Source organism: Polypterus senegalus, chromosome 18, assembly GCF_016835505.1.
Source record: "Polypterus senegalus isolate Bchr_013 chromosome 18, ASM1683550v1, whole genome shotgun sequence".
In the NCBI taxonomy this organism is placed as follows: Eukaryota; Metazoa; Chordata; class Cladistia; order Polypteriformes; family Polypteridae; genus Polypterus; species Polypterus senegalus.
The window spans coordinates 33,116,856-33,137,978 of record NC_053171.1 but is presented as its reverse complement, the minus strand read 5'-3'; the positions used below and the strand labels follow the sequence as shown (position 1 = coordinate 33,137,978).

The window sequence follows — 21,123 nt, the reverse complement described above, 5'->3', positions numbered from 1 at the left end:
GCATCTCAATAAATTGAAGTTATATTCTTTTAAGGAGACCACTGGGGAAAAAGAAAAACAAGTTTTGCCTCTGAAACTACCAAATCCATTAATACACTGTGATGAAGGCTGGAATGTCATCAGAAATATTTACAGACTATTTAAATTTTTTTCACTTTATTGGGTGTGAAGAGTAAATATGCATAATTACTGCTGCAAGGCAATATATAAAGTTCCACCTTTCACTGCAGAGGGTGTTAAACCAGTTGTCTCATGGTGCACACCCAGTGCCAATCATTCAGACCTTTTTTTAATGTTACTTCACCAGAAAAGTACCAAGCTTGTCACCACCCCCACCAACCACTGCCTTTGTTAATACTGTCCTTCCATAATCCATGTATGAATCTTGAGCTTTTATGTAAAAGCAAAATCTGCTCCAAGGTGTGCATTAATTTACTTTGCAGATAATTCTGTAATTTAGAAGAAATACTAAATACTGAAGAGAAATGCAGTTTTGTCATTTTATTGGTATTCTACAATTTAGCAGTATAATGTAAATCATTTTAGACTGTCAAGTGCTGGTTTAGGCTCATGATAGCATTTGTAAACGCAGTGATCAGAAAGAAAAAAAACAGCAGCATTAAAATTTTGGCAGAAAATGGTTACCAGCCAACTTAAAACATCTTTAATAATACAACAATGTCACAAAAGGTGTGAGCAAACACAGGCAGCTTAGGGAAAGTACATCACGAGCCGCAGTTAGTTAAAGTAGCAGTTCCCCCATTCTGCTCCTCCAAAAAGACCACAAAAATATTGCACAAAATATTTGACAAGATTTATATAATGTGTAAAAAAAAAAAAATCCTAAGAACTGTAAATACTGTACACTGTTCCCAGCTGCAGTATCAAAAGCATTATAGTCTAAATGAGGACACTAAAAAAAGTGTAACGTCCTTGGTTCAATAACTACTATAAAATACGAACAAAGGCTACCTACGGACTCGAAGAAGGCTTCTTAAAAAGTGGGAGTGTATGTGTCGAAGAGCAACGTGATAATACGATCAGCACACCGCCACTGTTGCTAGCACTCTACTAGTGAGTAATGTAACTTAGTGACAATCTTTTTAATCTTGGCATAATGAAAAAAAAGTGACGGGTGAAGAACAAAGTTGGCCAAGACGGGCCCCAAAAACATAACAAGGACAAAATATCAACCTTCTGTGACTGATGTGCACCTTATTACATATTGTTTCAAAAATGTGTGGAATACAAGTTAAAATGTGATCAGATAGCACCAAAGGAATTCACCACCACAACTCTAATGAACCACCCTGTCAAGTAACAAGAATGACAACAAATTGAAAGCTAAGGGGAATAAACAAAGTTAACATATACAAGACATTTATTCCAGGGTGTAGTGTTTTGTTTATTTATACAGTTTATTTTTCACCCAAACAGAACAAAAACACATTAAAATACAAACTGAATACTGTACATGTTAATCCACAAACTGCATATACAAGGGATTCCTGAATTGTGCAAACCCTCTGCAGTAAACATAATACAAGAAAAGGTCAAATAAAACTTTTACACAAACAGAAGTAAAAATAAGCTGAAACTGCAGAGTTCACTAGAAGCCAATTTCTGCACCTGGGTATGTGAACAGGTTATCTCCACCATGAAAATGCTACAAAGCACCATACACTTCCTTTCTTACCAAATTCAGCTTGACAAAATGGCAGCTGAAGTGACAAGGAAGGAAATTAGTATGCAAAACCAGTAATGCGAACATCAGGCAAATACAGAGTACCTGCAACAGTTAAATGGGCTGCTGTTCAAAAATATCACAACCTATGTCATGCAGTGGAGTGAAAACCCCAGTTTGTTTGTAGTAGTAGTAGTAATAGTAAATGTCACATTTTCAAGTATATCACAGAAAAGCTGAAGCATTGCAGTTGCTGATTAGTCCACTTTATAAACGATGGCATGAAAGGGACATCACTTACCTGACTGGGACAAAGCATTCAGGAAATGATCAGCTTTATCTTTCAGAAAAAAAATACCTCATCCAATGTAAAATAAAATGGCTGGAAAAAAAAAAAAAAGATGCACTCTGCTTGAATGTTAAGCTAAACCTCCCGTGCTGATTTGTCACACCTAATTTAATATACATTTGTATAAAAAGTTTGTCTAGAAATTGCATTTTCCCCCGAGCCAGAAACACACTAAAGTGACTGTTTAGCCCTTGATGACTTATGCTTACTCAAAGAAAATCTCAGAAATTTACAGCTGCAGAGTTCTTCAGGATCCAAGAAAGTACAATGTTTCAAAAGGAGCAGCTAATTGGCCTTGGAGTTCATTTAAAGTTTCATGTGACACGTTATTATAAAATAATGCTTTAATACACAGGTGATTGCTTTCTTTCTTCTTTGTTCGTAGCTCCCAATTTTGCACATTTCAGCCAACATAAAGCCCAAAACTGAGTTTATAACCCAACTTTATATTTTTAATGTTTCATTTCTGAAACAGTTTGCAAATAAAAGAGAAAACAAAAAGGTAAAACAGCAGCTATAATGGGAAAATTTCTTTGCTGTACTGGTTAATGGCTTTGCCAGATATATTTCAATGTACAACTTGAATTCTATAATGTTTATAACATTTACATGACTGAGTAAAATCCTGTGCACAACTCACTCATGGGAGACTCTCAAACCGGCATTTACACCACTCCTTGCCCATTATTATATACATTGTAAACAGTAGTGGGCAAAATAAAGGGGTTCCACTCGCTCATAATTAAATAAAGGGCTACGTCTATAAAATATATAGATTTTATTCTTGCTAGCCGCAGCAGATCACTACGTGTGATCTATTGGAAGCTGGTAGAAGTTGTCACATTACTTTATGGTATTCTCAGATAAACATGATTTTTAAATTTCATAAATCAAATGTATACTCGAAGCCCCGTGTTTATGTCTTAATACAATGATAGATTAGAACACCAACTGGCTACAGCACAGACATCACCTTCCAGATATAAAGGGTTTTTTCTCTCCCAGTGATTTTTTTTTTTTTATTCCCCCTTCAGTGATTTCTTTTTAATGTTGCGAGCTTCTGTCATACACAAACACAGACACACTATAGCACTGCAGTAAATCTCAAGACGACACTTCTTCCTCCACTTCTTTCACTTTCTTGTAAATTGGCATATTAAAGCTGTGAAAAGCAGGGACCCAGCGATTGTCATGAAGACCCACATTGCATCCTGGTGCATCCTTCTGTGAGCCATGACAGCACATCCAGTAACCAGGACCATATGGCAGGGCTTGGCAATAGGGCTTTGGGTGCCAACGGCAAAGAGAAACATCACCACGCCCATAACGCTTTTTGCACTGCTTGCAGGGATCATCCTTATAGCGGGGGTCACAAACCCAGCGAGAGTCAGCTGGGCGCACGTTATAATTCTCAATGATAAACTTAAAGTAATGGCAGGTACACTTAAGTGCAGCCAATGTCTTTGTTGGCAGAAAGCAAAAGATTTTTACCATAATGTGATGGGGCAGAAAAGCCATGTATTGCTGTGGCTCCAAAAGTTGCTGAATCTTAAAACGCATTTCTAAGAATTCATGCGACACCAGCCTCCTTAAAGGAAAAGGCTCCCGCACTGGAACCGTACCCCAGTTCTTTTCTTCTTCAGGGTCAGCTTCTGACAAAATGTTTAACTTGGAGCCGTCCGTGACTAAATTGAGCAGTGGAATATTATTGTCCAAAGGAGATTTGATATTTTCTAGTGACTCAGATAGTTGCCCAGGACCAACCAACTGTGATGTTGGTTTGAAGAACAGCATACCAGGAAGTGGCTCCTCACGATAGCCGACGTGGGTCTCACTCCCTACAATTTTGTCCAGCGGCAGGTCCTCTTTTTCAGGTGGATCTCCTATCTGAGTAGCCTCTTCCCTCCCTTTTTCTAGCCTTGAGTCTAAATTCTCATGGACTGTTCTACTTATAACCAGGGAACACTCTTTTTTCCTGAAGAGCATGTTGGGGTTTTCTGTACCACCCATTTCACAGTGGACTGCAACTTCAGCCTTCTTCACTGGATCGGAGACAGAACAGCAATCCAGAGAGCTTTCCTTATGAGATTTTGAAGACTCCAATTCAGAAACTTGTTGATGCACAGTAAAAGCAGGACAAGGGCTGCCTGCTAATAGCACCCGTCCTACATTGCGTCGCAGGCTATTGTTTCGTGAAAGTCCTCCAGACTCTCTTTCACACCTTCTATTTAGGCACTTGGATTCCAACTTTGCCACCATTTCCAGCACTCTAACACACTCCCCAGATGATTCTTCAGAGCTCCCATCAGCAGGATCCTGCAAAGGAGCTCCACATTGCTCTTTAGTTTGACCAATACAACTAGATCGTACAGAACAATGTTTGTTGCAATCTGAGAGAAGAGCCCTAGCTCTTTGTTCAAGGTAAGCAACCATTTCCACTACAGACATTGACTTCATGGCTTCCTCTCCCTCCACCACAAGTGATCCTTCTCCATTGGTGCCTAAGCAAAAAGATGGATCTCTAGCATTACGACATGGTAAACGGTGGACTACTGATATTTTACTGTCCTTCACTTGGTTATTTTCTTGGGGTTTGTTCTCTTCTGGAGACCGCTTTCTTCTCTTGGCTACAGATCCTTCAACATCCCAGCATCCTTTGATTTTCATCGATATTGTTCGATTGCTGCAACTGGTGACGCTACCACTCTTGCTCATGTCAGCACTACTGTTACATTGGTGGGCAGCAAATATAGCAATTTTTTCCTTGGTGTTTCCAGGTTTGATCACCGCCCATATGTCAAGAGAACCATCTGCTTCCTCCTCCTGAGGCACCGAGACAAAATCTTCATTTTCAGATGCAAGAACTAACAAAGACTTAGCTGAAGAATTCACAAACGTTACTTTGCTTTTTTTCCCCCGTATGCTGGTACCATCACCACTGGATTTAGTGCCCAAGGAGCTTTTACACATGGAATTCGTGGAAATAACTGCGAACGGGCATCGGCAGGATGCTCCACTACCAGAGACACACCCAGCTGAACAATGTGGATGAGTGAAGTAAGTTGATGGAAATCGATCTGATCTCAAGACTCGGTGCTGACTTGTATGAATGCCCCTTAAGTTGTCTTGGCTTGCCTCCAACAACAGCTCTTTCTTCTGAAACACTGGGTATGGTTTAAGGTGCATTGTTGAGGGCCTGCAGAAGAAAAGAAAAACAAAAATTTAAGAAAGTGGGGCATATTGGAAAATGTGTTGAATCCCATGGTTTACATCATGGTTTACATCATGCTTTACTCCAAGCAATAATTTTGGGTAACAGTCTTCATTAACATTTCAAAACAGAATGGCAAGGGTAAAGGTCACTCATAAGTAATAAAGGTGTTGCCATTCTCCAATAAATATTGTTCTGAACACAAACTACTGTGTACAAGTGGCAAAATGATACCACACAAATATGTCTATGGGAAACAAATGTGAACTTTAAGTAGTTGAAGCTGTAATAATATTTTGTGTTTGAGAAACAGGCATGCACATTTATAATTTAAAAAGCACCAAACAGCCAAGGGCTTGTAAAAACTGATATTTTCATTGTTTTTGGTAATAATTTTAACTAGCCTCTTGCTTACAACTGAGAATTAAAGCATTTGAAATTAAGTCAGGCTCAAGGATTGACTTACATTATTAACTTTAAAAGTGAATGTGAAACCTTGCTATGTAGCACTAAGAGTTACACATTTCTAAAATGCACAATCTGCAAAACACACACCATGGACAAGAACAAAATTCACACTCTGAGGAGACAATTAAACAATAATGTAAATACATGTAAATTCTTAAATATATAAAGTGAAAATAGTTGTCTGGTGACAAAATGAGCACCAATTACCTCTTATCAGCAGTGAGGCTATTTACTGGGGTTGTATAGCGCCGACTCTCCTTCAAGTATGAGATCACAACTAGTCACCATATTAAAACGTAAGAGCACAAGGCAAGTCCAGAATGGGAATTCTACGATGGCAGGTAATCAGCAATGAGGAAGATTGAAGTAACTGAACTTCTCAGTTTAGCCAAAAGGTAGTAAAAGGAGATATTGTGTAGGACACGGAGACAGAAGCTGATAAATCTCACATACTTCTTAGAAAGCTTTTCTTCACAAAAAGAATGGCAACAGGCACCAGGGAGGTGAAAGTAAAGCATTAAATGGTCAAAAGACATATCATGACAACCTACATGTGAAGAATCTACCAGAATGTTTACCTTGCATTTAAATGAATGCATATTTTAGAAATCTCACATGCTGGGTAAATATCTATTACAAACATAAAGGTTAATTTTACATGGTGTTACCAAAAGCTTAAATTAAGTGCTATACAGATGTGTTAGTCACCATATCCAGATATTCCTAGTATTGTGGAAATAACAGCAAACTGACAAGATTGAAATTATCACTGTTACAAAAAAAAAAAAAAGAATAGTCTTTCAGTGTTTTCTTTAACTAGATATTTAATTAGCTTTTGTTCTTAGGAAAATCACTTTAATTTTCATGTCAAATAAAAAAGGGAGTAATATGTAGCAATGTATTGTTGAAATGAACATGAATACTACAGTATCATCATATGATTCAAGCATCTTGAAACTATCCCTTTGTGTGGGGTGGAGTTGGTCCCTTACAATTCATGTGTAAATGAAACGTTATACTACGCTTGATAAGGAAGAGGAGAAGTTCAGGTTTCAATGAGCAAAAGCCAATCAGGGTTTGTATATACTGCTGCCTACTGTTGTCTCTTTCCATTAGTTTCAATTACTTTTATAATTTCACCTATGGTCTTGGTGAAACTTCCATAAACAAACAATGTAATGAATTTAAAATTCACTATTCATAGTCTATTAATATGCAATGTGCCAGAGGCAGTACGGTATATGTTTGGAATACAAAGGCAAAATTAAGAATGATACTCTTAATACAAAATGATCCAGGTTCTCCTCTTATGTCTAAATTATATTTTAGTGGTTTGACAAGTAATAGAACTCTAAAATGCAGTACTGGGTGATAAGAAAATAAAGATGTTTATAAAATAAATCTCTCAACAACACTCTAATGGGTCAGTTTTGATAGTCTTTTAATCAACAGTCCACAGGGATTTTAACATATGGTGGAGAAATAAAATCCCCATATTTAGGTTACTGTGCACCTTTGCCTTTGTTCTGAATGTCAACTTCTACTTTTACAGTGGTACATAAGTAATGTGCCTACCCAATAATCCCTTATTACACATTCAAATATTATATTAAAAAAAAAAAACACACACACCACACACTACTGTTTTCTGGCAGTTTTACCTAACTACTATAAGACTAATTTTCTTTTTATTATTATTTCAGTGGGATTAAAATTGTGATTTTTGAGAAACTTTTTGGCATTAGTGACACATTTTCAGCTGCCTCTAACAATATAATTAGTACAGCATGTTCAGTATATTCAGCTGTTGAAATTCTTACTGGCTGCTATACCGACAGCCCAACAACAATACCAGCTGTAGCTTAAAAGCAAATGGCTAATATTTATGTAGCAACTGAAAAAAACAGCAAACATTTTTTTTTTTTAAATTTACTCCCACAACTTATTTCTCAAATCACTTACCCTTCTTATGCAGCATTAACACTGTGCCCTGTCCTCTAAAGAATGCAGGTCTCAACTCAGGTCCACAATCTTATACAGTCATATGCCAGCTTACAACTCCATATGGAACTGGCCACTTGGCCACAAGTCAGTCAAAGAGTACAGGTCATTGCAATTGAGGCTTTGTGGGTCTGGTGTGGGTCAGTGGTACGCATACTAGAACTGCTGGGACAAAGAAGCTCAAACCTAATTGTCCCATGTAAGGCAGAGTTTCTCAACCACTGAGTGGCATGTTGCAGTCTTTTGTTAACTACAGTAACTTGTTAGCAACAACTGAAGGTTAAGTACTACAGAGGAGTGGCTAATTAGCAGACAAGCTGATTAATATGGGTTTGACAAGCCTCTCAGGAAGAGTGGTGGAAAATAAATACAAGATGAGGAAATTCTAAATATATTTAATAATGACTCTTTATAGCTCATTTTCACCACAAAGCATGCAAGCTATTCACAGGTAAAATTAGGTTAAATACACTAAGATGGAAGAATAAAAAGACCACCGAAAACCATCTTTATCAACATACATAAAGCATTTGCAACTATGTATTATGATAACTTGTTCTCATCTAAAATTACTTAATATTTTTGTCAAGATCACGCACACCAAGTACAAAACAAAGTCAAAATTATATGCAAGTGTTCAGTTATACCTTCAAAAATAGCCTTTTTAAAATGGTAGTGGAGCCAAGTAGCTTGTATGTCAGTATGGGTTTTATTTATGATGCGCTGTATATTTTGTGTCAGTTTATTTTGTATAGCACATGACAAAATGAATATTACACTGGGGAGTAACCAAATTTAATTTAAACTTTAATAGCCAGCGGTTAAACTTTGTTCAGTGAAATTATCCACAAAATAAAATTAAACTGGGAGGGGGCACAAAGATTTGCAATTTTAAAGATAATATAGATATTTTGATTAACACAGATTTAATTACTCAGCACATTCTCTAATCTGCTGGAGCGAGTGGAGGGCTTCATCGGGTTTGTTTGTCTCTTGCCTTTTATTATGAAAGACAGTAACATCTACTCTACTTTTTTTTTCCATATTGCAGACACACACTGACACAGCCCAGTTAATTCAATTAGACCGAAACTTCTGTAACTAATGTTGTTTTCTTTTAAGACTTTATTCCAGTACTAAATACAATATCACTATTTTTTCCCTCCCTTGCCTCTCTACCCTCTTCTCTTATCAAACCTACATTCTTCCTTTATACCAATGTTTGCTTCAAAATTTGTCTGTTTAATTATCTAGTTGCTCTGTGCATGTGATGTCCTTCGAAGGTCCTCCCTAAAGAATTCCAACTAAAATTCAAGGCAGAATCCTTTGGGGTCTGCCTTATTTTAGAAAAGAAAAAGGCTTCTCTTTCTCCAGATTTGTGCTCTCTATTATCCATTGTATTAATCAACAACTTATAATATGTAATGTGCAATCAAAGAAACAAGGACCTTTTTGAATTTCACTGCTCCACAATATTTTGCCTTTGGAATAAGCAGAGACATGTCTGATTAAGGATACACAACTATAGGTTTGCAATGCATTTCTTGTGTGATCTTTGAAATAAAAGTGCAAAAATTAGTTTAAAAAAAGTGAAATTAAAACAAAAATGTAAAAAAAAAAAAAAAATGTACTTTCCACAGTTGCTGCAATTTTGTCTTACTTCCTCCTCCTTTCTCGTGTCTGCCACAAGCTAATTCAAACTTATCAATTGTGCAGTGAAACTTCCTACAGTGGAATGCAGCAACTGGATACAACCTCCACATCATACACTAACCCCATTTCTGCTACCTCTGATAAACTGCCAGAATGGAATTCTACCCCTCAAGCTATAAGGTGAAAATACTCTTCAGCATTTTTCCTGTAAGCATTAAAAGATTCAAAAATCTACTTCCAAGGATTCACATCTCCACGAATCACCCAAGGCCAGGGGAACATGGGGCAGCCATGATGCATACACGTACAGGATCTGAGCGTGAAGTATAAACAGGCCCCAACACATCTGTCCTTCTGCGGGAATAATCCTCAAATACATTTTCCAATTACAATCCAGACACTTAGAAAGAAACTTTAACTTGCATTAACCTCTCAGACACTCAAGAACGTCTTGAGAAAACCCACTGCCCCTCTATACAACATATGGCTTCTAAGATACTCTATCCCCAGTCTGATAGAAAATAATTAACAGATACACCACAGTAAACTATCATTCTGCACCTACATACAAAAAGTTCATGTTTTTGTGATTTGATCCAAAAACATTTACCAAAACTTTAAATCAACATCTTGCACTGAACTGTATTTGGATTCCTAAATTACCATATAACTGAGCTCAATGTGAAATGTACAATGTAATAAGCAAAATTACTGTACAAAAATATATACAGCATATAAACTGTGATCTAAGAGTAGAAAGAAAGTTAAATCAGCCGTCAACTCCGACACTTAACTTCCAATCTTCGACACCTGTTTAATGTAATACAGTTGACCCTTGACCTACGACCGGCCCGACAAGCGAACAAAATTTTTGTTTTGATTTACGACCAACATCTATGTGTTATGACCCAAATGCGGTCATGTGTATCTGCTTGTGCGATTGTAAACAAACAGCCGAGAGCGTTCGTAAGCGTCAGTCGGAGCCCAGATACATGTGTTTGTGGACGTAATTTCAGTCAGTGCAGTGATTTATCTATATATATAATTCACTAAGACCATGGCAAGCAAGATGCATAATTGCTAAGGAAGGAAGAGAAGGTAACAAAGGTAAAAAAAAGCGATTGTTAAGGGATGTTAGCTAGCGGGTTGGCGCGGCACATGATGATGTCATCAGGCTGAGTCAGCACCAGCTTGCTTTGGAGTGTATTATTATTACAGCAGTTCAAAACACGGCCAGCTTTGAACTGAGTGCTCGACTACGGTCATTATTAACTTGAGAAACAGCGATCACAATCGAAACGAAGAAGGAAATTGTGTGGAAATATGAGAATGGCGTTCGTGACCGATCTCGCTAATATGTACAGCATGTCGAAATCCACCATCTCGACAATTTTACAAAGAAAAGATTTGCATAAGGAGGCTCCTTCTAAACAATAACCACCTTCCGTTTCATTCTCCTCCTCCTCCTCCCTTCCTGCAGCCTAAAGATGTCAAATTAAATGGTGAGTACAGTATGAAATTGTTGTTTCTGGTAGGCTAGGCACTTTATAACTTTTTGGTTAGTACATTAGAAAAATTATTGGTGTTTTGGTAAATTATGCGCATTATACAACCCTTTTTTATTATGAAAAGGTTAAGTAAGTGTTGCTGTGGGAGATTCGGAGCGCATTATGGGTATTTCCATTATTTCTTATGGGAAAAATAGTCTTGACTTACAACCAACTTGAGTTACAACCAGTCCTCACGAACAAATCGAGTTCGTAAGTCAAAGGTCCACTGTATATTCACCAGCAAAGTCAAACACCCCAGAGATACTATCGTTGGATGCAGAAAAAGCATTTGGCAACATTGAATGGAACTACCTTTTTACTACATTACAGAAATTTGGATTTGGCCCGAATATTTGTGCATGGATCAAACTACTGTATACCAATCCAGAAGCTTCAGTTTGTATTAACATTTGTTCAGACTACTTTAAAACTAGAACGTGGTACCAGACAAGGATGTCCCTTGTCACCACTGCTATTTGCAATCGCCATTGAAACACTGGCAGTTCACTGTCAAAATGCTTATCAGATGAAGGGGATTATCAGAGGACTTGAACAGATAATTTCTCTATATGCAGATGGTATGGTACTGTATATATCAGACCCACAAAATACTGTGCCTGTAGTCTTAACAGCACTTACAGAATTTCAAAAGATCTCTCTGGTCTCAGAATTAATTTGAATAAATGTGTGTTCTTTCCAGTGAATTCTCAAGCATACATATGAGATTGGACACCTTCCCTTTTATCATTACAGATCAGTTTAAATACCTAGGGGTAAATATCACAAGTAAATATAAAGCTCTTTATCAACAAAATTTTGCCGTCTGTATGGAAAAAACTTAAGTGAGACTTGCATAGATGGTCAATCCTTCATCTCACTCTAGGTGGAAGAATTAACGTTGTTAAGATGAATATCCTTCCTAAGCTTCTCTTTTTATTTCAAAACATTCCAATATACATCAATAAATCATATTTAGATTAGATTCGATTCAACCATAACCTCATTTATTTGGAACTGAAAACATCCACATATCCAAGGAGCGACCCTACAAAAACCTAAAGGCAGAAGGTGGCATAACTCTACCCAACTTTCAGTTTTATTACTGAGCAGCAAACAAACAAGCTATGAAAACCTGGACACAAATAGATGAACATACACAGGCTTGGTCAGCAATATAAATAAAATCCTGCAGTACTTTATATTCCCTGCTTTGTGCCCCAATAAATGCAAGTTATCACCAATATACTGATAATCCAATTGTGCTTCACTCACTCAGAATATGGAACCAATGTAGAAAGAATTTTAAGATGGAGAATCTTATCTGTGGCACCTCTACAGGAGTACCACCTTTTTCAACTCTTGCAAACATATGCAGTTTTTAATATGTGGAAAACATTTGGGATTAAATTGCTTAGATATCTTTATATAGACAACATCTTTGCATCCTATGAACAATTACATTCCAAACTAACTTTCCAGCAACACATTTCTTTCACTATCTTCAAATTAGAAACTTTGTCAAACAGAACCTGCCCGATTTCCTTCATCTCGCACCTTCCTCTATGCTGGAAAAAATACTCAGTTTGGAGGACTCAGACAGAATTTCTGTAATATATAAAATTATTTTACAGTTCCTCCCTTTCAAAGATCCAAGAGGACAATGGGGAAAAATATCTCTTAAGATATCAGAAAAGGAGTGGAAGGTAGCAATGCAGAGAATTTACTCAAGCTCCAAATGGCCAAAGAATACAATTATTTAACTTAAAATTATATATCAAGCACATCTGTCTCGCTTAAAACTGTCCAAAATGTTTCCAGGACAAGATCCAAACTGTGGATACAGCAATCAAGTCCCAGCCTCACTGGGTCACATGTTTTGGGCCTGCACCACATTAACACCGTTCTGGAGAAAAAATTTTAAGTGCCTTTCAGGCAGCCTTGGTGTTACAATCCCTCCAACCCATTAACAGCTGTGTTCGGTGTTCTTCCAGATGGGCTTAAAGCGGAAAATGACAAACAAACTGTGATTTCCTCTACTACACTATTGGCATACAGACTTATTTTGCTAAACTGGAAGAATCCCAACTCTCTTCTTTTAAGTCAGTGGCTAACTGATGTTATATATTATTTGAAACTGGAAAAAATTCTCACTTGGAGGATCTGTGCAGAACTTTTTCAAAACCTGGCAGGATCTAATCAATAATTTTAGAATAAGCTCTTAAAGCACTGAGGAAATAATTCTCTTCACATTTTTTTTTTATCCGCCTATTAATCTAATCAATTTATGTATTTTGACCAGCTTTAAGTTTTGCTCCTATGGCCACGCTCTCTCGCAGGGGTGGGGGTTGGGTTAATTTGTTTTCAATCCTATTTTTTTTGTAAAAATTGATCTCTGTGTATGGAATGATTACAATAAAATCAATAAAGTTAAAAAAAAAAAAAAAAATCAACTGTCAACTAAATTAAATTGTTGAAGACCTGAAAACAGAAAGTCCTAAACTTGAGGGAAAAAGCAAAAGTTTAAAAATAAACTACAACCAATTTCTGTATTTGGCAAAATTATTTAATACAAAAAGAAGAAAATAATTGAATGAAGGAACAAGCATAATAAAATCTAACGCAAAATACATACAGATTAAAGAAAAAAAAACACAGGTTTGTAAGCTTACGACGATAGACACGTTCTGAAGATCAAAAAAATTACTATTAACATTAAAATGTTAAAAAAAAAAAAAAAGTAAAATGAATACACTGAGTGACTACCTTGCTGACTTTAAAAAGGCATCAATTCGCTTTGGTACAGTTTCAGAAGAAAACCGACATAACCGATAACTTGCCACACTTCTGCAGACTTTGGCTGCACACACTCCTCCATGATGCCCTTTCCATCTTTTTTTTTTTTTTGAAAAATGTTACTTGCTAAAGCCATAATTTTCAAATTTTGACTCAACAGTACAGAGCACTTGCTGCCATTTACAGTATGGCACCTCAGTCCTTGTGTTTTGTGGAAGAGTGCATCTCTGGGCTTTGTTTTCACTTCAGAGGAATGACTTTTCGCAGGATTGTTTTCATAAAGACCACTTCTGTCAAAGGTTCTCTGGACCGTACAGAGGTGTACTCTGGTACCAGTGGTGCTAAACTCACAGAAACCTATAGGGGTCCTGGATGGATTTGAGGGGGATGTGCTAAAATCAGTTTTAAAGACTGGCCTCTGATTTTCTTGGTCATCAGCCTTGCCTTGTGCTTCTACAGAAGGGCTTGAATATCACATCTTGAAACTCCCATCAGCTGTAAAATTTTTGTTCAGGAGAATTTTACTGATGCAGGATGACCACCCTGCTGTTTTGTTTCTATGCTTATTTTTGCCATATTGTAAAAACTACTAATTTGAAAGTTATCTTTCAACCTCTGCTACAACCTCACATTTTAGTATGGTTTCCTTCAAACCAGTTTCATTCCTTCTACATCCAATTCTGTTTAAGTTAATCATTTTGGTTCAATCATCTAATTATGTCATTGATAATTATAACTTATCTTTATGTAATCATGCACTGCGCTATATACCAACAAATCAAGTTTGTATTTAAAAAGTGGTTTATACCTTAAAATGTGCGTTTGTTTTTTTTTTTTTAAACCATCCATCCATTTACCAACCCATTGAATCCGAACACAGGGTCATGGAGGTCTGCTGGAGCCAAATCCAGCCAACACAGGGCACAAGACAGGAACCAATCCCGGGCAGGGCGCCAACCCACACTAGGGACAATTTAGAATCGCCAATCCACCTAACCTGCATGTCTTTGGACTGTGGGAGGAAACCAGAGTAACATTTAATTTTATTGGAAAATTTTCTGCAAATCTGTAATTTCCTCTTTTATACTGACACACTAATGCAAACAAATCATACACATTCAAGACAAAATGCATATAGAAAAAAATTTTGGGCACCCATTACATTTCTACACTAATTTATCTCATACATCTATTCTGTAACGCACAAGTCAATTACTTGAGCATACCTTAGCTTTTCCTAACACCACCACTGTGAATAGATATCCATTAAGACTAGTTTTCAGCAAACTGTAAAATATACTGAGATAATCACCAAAATTGTTCCTACCCAGCAATCAAATTAAAAAGTACCAATGCTCCAGGTAGCCTTCATATAAGATTGTATTGTGTAAACTAGGGCTGCAACGATTAGTCAATGTAAATCGACAACGTCGACTACAAAAAATCGTTGACGCGTCATAAACAGAACCTTCAATAGAGGCTCCAGTCACAAAGAACCACATTGGGTTTTGTAACTGCAATGCACTACATGAATGTCTGGGGGTCGTATCGTGTGTTATTGTTTGTCAAGACTGCACACAGTCCTACCAATGAAGAACAACGTCTGAGGAGAAGAATGTAGAGAAAAATAAACGTGATTGCAATGGCGAGTCGGATTGAGGAGGGGGAATGGGATGAAAAAAAATTGAGACAGAACATTTCTAAAGTGTGGGAGCACTTCAAAGAAGAAAAAAAAGAGTTGAATGCAGATTATGCAAAGTGGAGCTTTCTTTTCATGGCAGTACCACAGCGATGCATGAGCATCTGAAACTCAAGCATCCTGGAGCTGTGATCCCGCCATCTCTTGAGAGTTAAGGTTTAGCGAGTAAAGTTAGTGTCACGTTTTAACATTGATGTTTGTAGTTTAATGTGTATATAAAGATTTTGACAATGATAGTTAACCCTTAAATAGACACATACTTAGGGGTTAATGCACCCCTGGACACCAAATATTTTTTAGCTGCAGTTTTTAAGTAAACGTCCCAATTCACAAAGAAAATGTGAAATTTTAATGGAACACATTTTTTTTCATGCAAAGAGCATCACAATTACTGCAACACTGATCATTTTACACGCTGCAAATGAACTCTAAAAACATTATATATATATATAAAAAAAAAAAACACACTACTGCAACAATCTATTATATGTTCAAGGTGCAATTGAAGCCGGTTGATGAAATTCAGTAAATCACCAAGCCAACTGCACTTGAATTGGCTGCACGCAAACACACAGAGGTAAACACTGATGATTGTAGGCTCGTCTAGTGCAGCAGCTGAATCCCAGAGACAGAGATGCTGTAGTTCGGCTGGGGCTGGCAGTGCTCATGAACTGGCTCCTCAACGAATGTACGTCATTGACTGATCAGATTCGGCGTACTGTACTGCCAAATTGCTCTGTGAAGAAAATATAGGCGGTTGTGGGGTTCAATGAATGTATATCGCCGAATATACTTGCCCTCTGTGTGCTGGCAAATTGCACTGAGGCACGACTACAGCCGGTTGCAGCATTCAATGAATATACATTGCAGAATATACTCGACTCCAGCTTGCTGGCAAATTGCACTGAGAAACAACTTTAGCCGGTTGCGGAGTTCAATGAATGTATGTCGCTGCATATACTTGGCTTTGGCGTACTTCCAAATAGTACTGAAAACCAACTCTAGCCAGTTGCAGTAGTTTAAGGGTTAAGTGAATATAATTTCAATTATGTTTGCTAACATGACTGGAGCTATAGTAAAATGAGTGAATAGTTGTAGCTGAGCTGTCCTTTCTTTTTTTGTATAATATTTGAGTTCATATGAATAGTAAACCATCTAACTAACATTAGGTAACTTGTGTTTTGGAGTAGATCAGTAATTAGCTTGTTACATATTTTAGTCTGTTATTTGTTATTGTGGCATAATATAGTACATGATGTGATAAACTACAACACTTTTCCTTCAGAGTGTGATGATTAAAACGTCTTTCTCTGCCTGCAAAATCATTCTTGTGTATTCCTGCTACCTCTACTCCCTCTGAGCGTCTCTTCTCTGCAGCTGGGAACATAGTCTCAAAGAAGAGAGCCAGCCTCACACCAGACCATGTCAAAATGCTCACATTCCTGCAGTGCAATCAGGAATATATGAACTGAATCTTTTATAGACTGTACATTGTTTTATATTATTTGTATTGAAGCTTTATTTAAACCTTTGGACTTTCAGACACACCAGTGGCCATTTTTGGTTAAGTTAAATGCACTTTTTTTGTTTAAAGACTATGTGAACTTTAGTCTGTATTGTTTAATGTATTTCTTTTTTTATTGTGATGGTCACAGTAATAAAACAAATTCATGTTTCACTGGTTATTTTAATTTGATTATTATTAATTTTAATTGTGTTAATGTAGAGACATCAGGGTGACATTCGCAGGTGGATAGACGTGAGCCAATGAAGTAAGACATGCACTGGAGCCCAGAAAATTGAACGATTAGTTGACTACCAAAATAACCATTAGTTGCAGCCCTACTGTAAACTTAATTTATTCATATATTTTGCACAAATGCAGTTTTCAATTTCACTGTTAATTTAGGAGTGTTCAAAACATACGTTTTAATCATAACTCAAAATACTTTATTCTAAAACATGTTGCAATAAGTTCACTTTGAACCAAGCTTGACACCTGCAAAAGGACTATGTCTTTAATTGAAACCAAGAAACACATACACCAATCTGTACACAAAATAGCCTATTACAGTGGCTCCCAAACAATGTCCTGGAGACCCCCTGGGGCTGCAGGTTTTTGCTCCAACCAAATCTGTTCTTAATTGGACTCCTGGCATAATTAAATGAGCCGTTATGTCTCAGATTTCTATATTGGGGTCAATGAAGAAATTACAAAAGCAAGCGTGTTAACACATTTTCATAAGAATTAAGCAGTTAAAAGGTTTTTTTTTTTTTTTACTAATCAGTGGGTCTGATACTGAAGCAGTTGCAGCCTTTCACCATTCAGCATTATTCACCCTATGTGTTGCTTTGCTTGTTTCTAATTGTCACTATTAGGACACAATGAAGGGAGCAGACTACACAGAACAGTATAAAATAGGAAAACAACAGAGTTAAGCATTTAAAACTATAGTAAAAAATATTTCTGAATGTCTTATAAATGTACAAGTCATACTGCTGTGCTTTTCTGAACACCAAAGAAAAAGTCCACGTGTTCATATTCAAAAAGCTCACTTATTAGAGAAAGATTTGTTACCCAAGTAAAGCTTTCAAATGCTGCATTATCGGTCTGTGCATCATACAACATAGTATTAAAATAATCTGGCATGGGTAGGTGATAGAATTACAGAAACAAAATTATGAATTATGATGCTGTTACAAGAGTATTAAAAATCAAATCGGGTCACCATGATCCAATCTGAATTCTATATACAAGTATTATGTACAAAATATTTAACTAATCACCATTTCAAACATTTATAAAAACAGAAGTTTTCCTATCTGAAGACTTCTCAGAAACAATACATACAGAAATTAAAATCACCACCCACAAACTTCGCTCATTACTAGACGGGGAACAAATTCACAATAAGACAATAACATTTAGAAGAAAAAAAAAAAAAACACAAACAAAAAAACTGCCACTTCTCATAAAGTCAGACTTATTTTGCTGGTATTCACTTGAATAATTAAGTATAGATCAGAAAAGTCTGCAGTGTGAGGCAAAAGATGCCACTCGGTTAGACAAGTTACACAATACTGGCAGCACTTGGCCTTTTAAAAATCCAAAATAATAAAACAATGAATACTGAAACCCACCATGTTATATATATTGTATATATTAGCCTGCTGAATCAGTTTTAAACCCCCAGGAATTTATGAATTACATGCACAAAATTGAAATAAAGATAAACTTAGTCTTACCTTTGCAATTCTGCACTGAAACTGTGCAGTGCAGCACAAACGTAGCTGGGCCATTTAAAATGTTTTTGAACCAACACGACTTAATGAGAAAACGCTTGACCAGTGCACCTTCTACAGAGATACCAACACCTTACAAATCCAAAGCCCTTCAAGTGAGAAGTTCATATAAGGTACTCAATCTGCAGCTGCTACGGACACAGGACAAACACTCTGACCTAATTTGGAAAGGCATTTCAGAGAAGGGGGGTGGGGCACAGAAAATTGGGACACACATATGACCATCTACCCATAACAAATGGCCTTTTCCAACTCATAAAATTCATTAGTAATTAACAATAGGACACCATTTTTCTTCTTATCTGTTATTTCTTGCATCCAGAACTATGCTATGCTCAGTATCTGATTGAAAGTATATTACTTTTTCCAAGCAGGCTTAAATGTCCTTTCAACTAGCTAATTTGAACTTCACTTAAGGGATAGCTAAAAATTTGAACTTACAAAAACATTTAGCATAGCCTATCATGCACAATTTTGTACATTGTCACTTTAGATAACAATGACTCAGCACATTACAAAGAATAGTTTATAGCAATATTACTGCTTTTTCTTTCAGACCAGTCCCTCCAATTCCTACATCACTTCTGAACAGTAATTTCTTTAAAACAAGTGGTTTTTGCAACATGGCTAACCTCCACTGCTTGTTTAATGCTTTGCTTACACTGTATTTACTCCCAATACATATCCCCAACATCTCCCTCAAAACAGTAAAGTCTCCCATAAATTCTAATATTACTATGACTAATGCTTTCTTATGATGTGCAAGATTTTTATTTTTTTTTACATGATTTATACCAAGTGTTTAAAAACAGAATATAGCTCATTAGCTAGTCAAGAAATGGTAATGCTAGAAAAATAGCCTATCAAGGACAAATATTTTCTAGTAGACAATAAGATACTTATTACCAAATAAGGGAAAAAATCATTCACAATAATGAAGATTTCAAAAGTACATGTGTAATAGAGGGATTACAGATGTTGGGTGAATAGCAAAGGCTTTGTTCATGAAGTAGAAGGCTGGAGTTTTATGATTCAAGTTTGATCAAGTATAATTCTAATATACTTTAGCGCAGCTTCTGCTCATCCTTTAACTTGTCAGCTCTGTCAAAAGTACAGAGCTAAAAAAAATTAACAGATTTCCTTACATTTCTGAAAAAGCTCTATAAAACCGATGCATCTGAAGTTAAGACACAGAAAAGTGTAATAAACTTGTGATCGGTCACTGCTGATTGCAATAATAAAAATAGTTTTACTCACATGCCAATTTATATGTATTAACTGGCATTAGAATGAATATCATAATGTTCAATATTTAATCAAAACAGCAGTGGTTAATTTACTTCTGCTTACTGCTCTTTTAAAATGCAGTTAAATAGTTAAAAATAAAAATATACTATTACCTACTGTAATTTTGCGGCTCTTAAAAAGGAGGGCCAACACAAAAAGAACACACCACATCTTTTGTTCCTGACTAACAAATCCTAGTGGTAGCTTCTATTTTTCATTCTACATAAAACTAACAATATGGGCACATCTTTGAATTGTAATTTTTAGCAGTTACAATAATTTTAATCTCCCCCAATTGAAAGAGCGCTTATTCAACCTTTAGTCTTTTAAATTTAAATCGGTATAATACATATGCAAGTAAAAAAGATAGGTAAAAAAGTGCAGCTTCCACCAGAATTTTTTTTTTTTTTTTTTTTGCTCATAGCCAGAAATGTTATAAAATGATGCTGAAAACTACTTGATTTTTATTTTAACTCATTTGCCTGTGTGTGAATAGGTAATGTTAAGTCATACAGAATTAGGAAATTAAAGCTGAAATACTGGTATCACTCTTTTCTGAAGTAGAGAGAATATCTACTCCGATTTCTATTCTGCTTTTGAAAATAAAATTGAAAAAGTGACTACCAACCCAGCTCACTGACAAATGCCTTCAGGTGGAGAAGTCAACCATGAAACCGCAGATCTGAGTAGCACAAACAAGTGATCACTTCATGGCTAGTGTTAAAAAAAATTTCAACCAGAAATCTAAATGTTATGAATTTAACTTTAAGTCTAAGATACCTCTTAATGCAGGATGCTCTTTGTCTACGAAAACACAAATGACCAGTTCATCTGTAATTAATCTAAATATTTAGCCAATTCTAAGAAAATCCCACATTAGAGGAGACAGATCATGACGGCTGTGGAAGAAAATATCAGTGCTTGAATTTCATGTGTGAGTGAGATTTCCTGCACAGTGCAATGTGGATATTAGAGGCTTGATAGCACTTACAAAGAGTAATGTTTAACTGACACACGCATAATGCTTTAATCCAGATTTTTCCCTCTTTTTTTTGCTTTAATCCAGATTTTCCCCTCTTTTTTTTTTTTTTTTTTAGTATTTGCCCCAACTTTAAAGGGATACTC

At 36.3% G+C, this 21,123-nt stretch overlaps 1 protein-coding gene across 3 annotated transcripts in view; it reads right to left on the bottom strand.

Annotated features, from left to right (window-relative positions):
- Window positions 1-921: 921 nt before the first annotated feature.
- Window positions 922-21,123, bottom strand: part of fbxo34 (F-box protein 34) — a 37,178-nt gene continuing 16,976 nt past the window's right edge. For 2 of the 3 annotated variants that reach the window (XM_039741391.1, XM_039741389.1), the window contains exon 2: window positions 922-5,229. In XM_039741391.1, coding sequence (XP_039597325.1) covers window positions 3,138-5,219 — 2,082 coding nt within the window. In that variant the 5' untranslated portion in view covers window positions 5,220-5,229 and the 3' untranslated portion in view covers window positions 922-3,137. Of the gene's footprint in view, window positions 5,230-18,654; window positions 18,811-21,123 lie in introns of those variants that run through there. The other variant, XM_039741390.1, reaches the window with a different exon arrangement.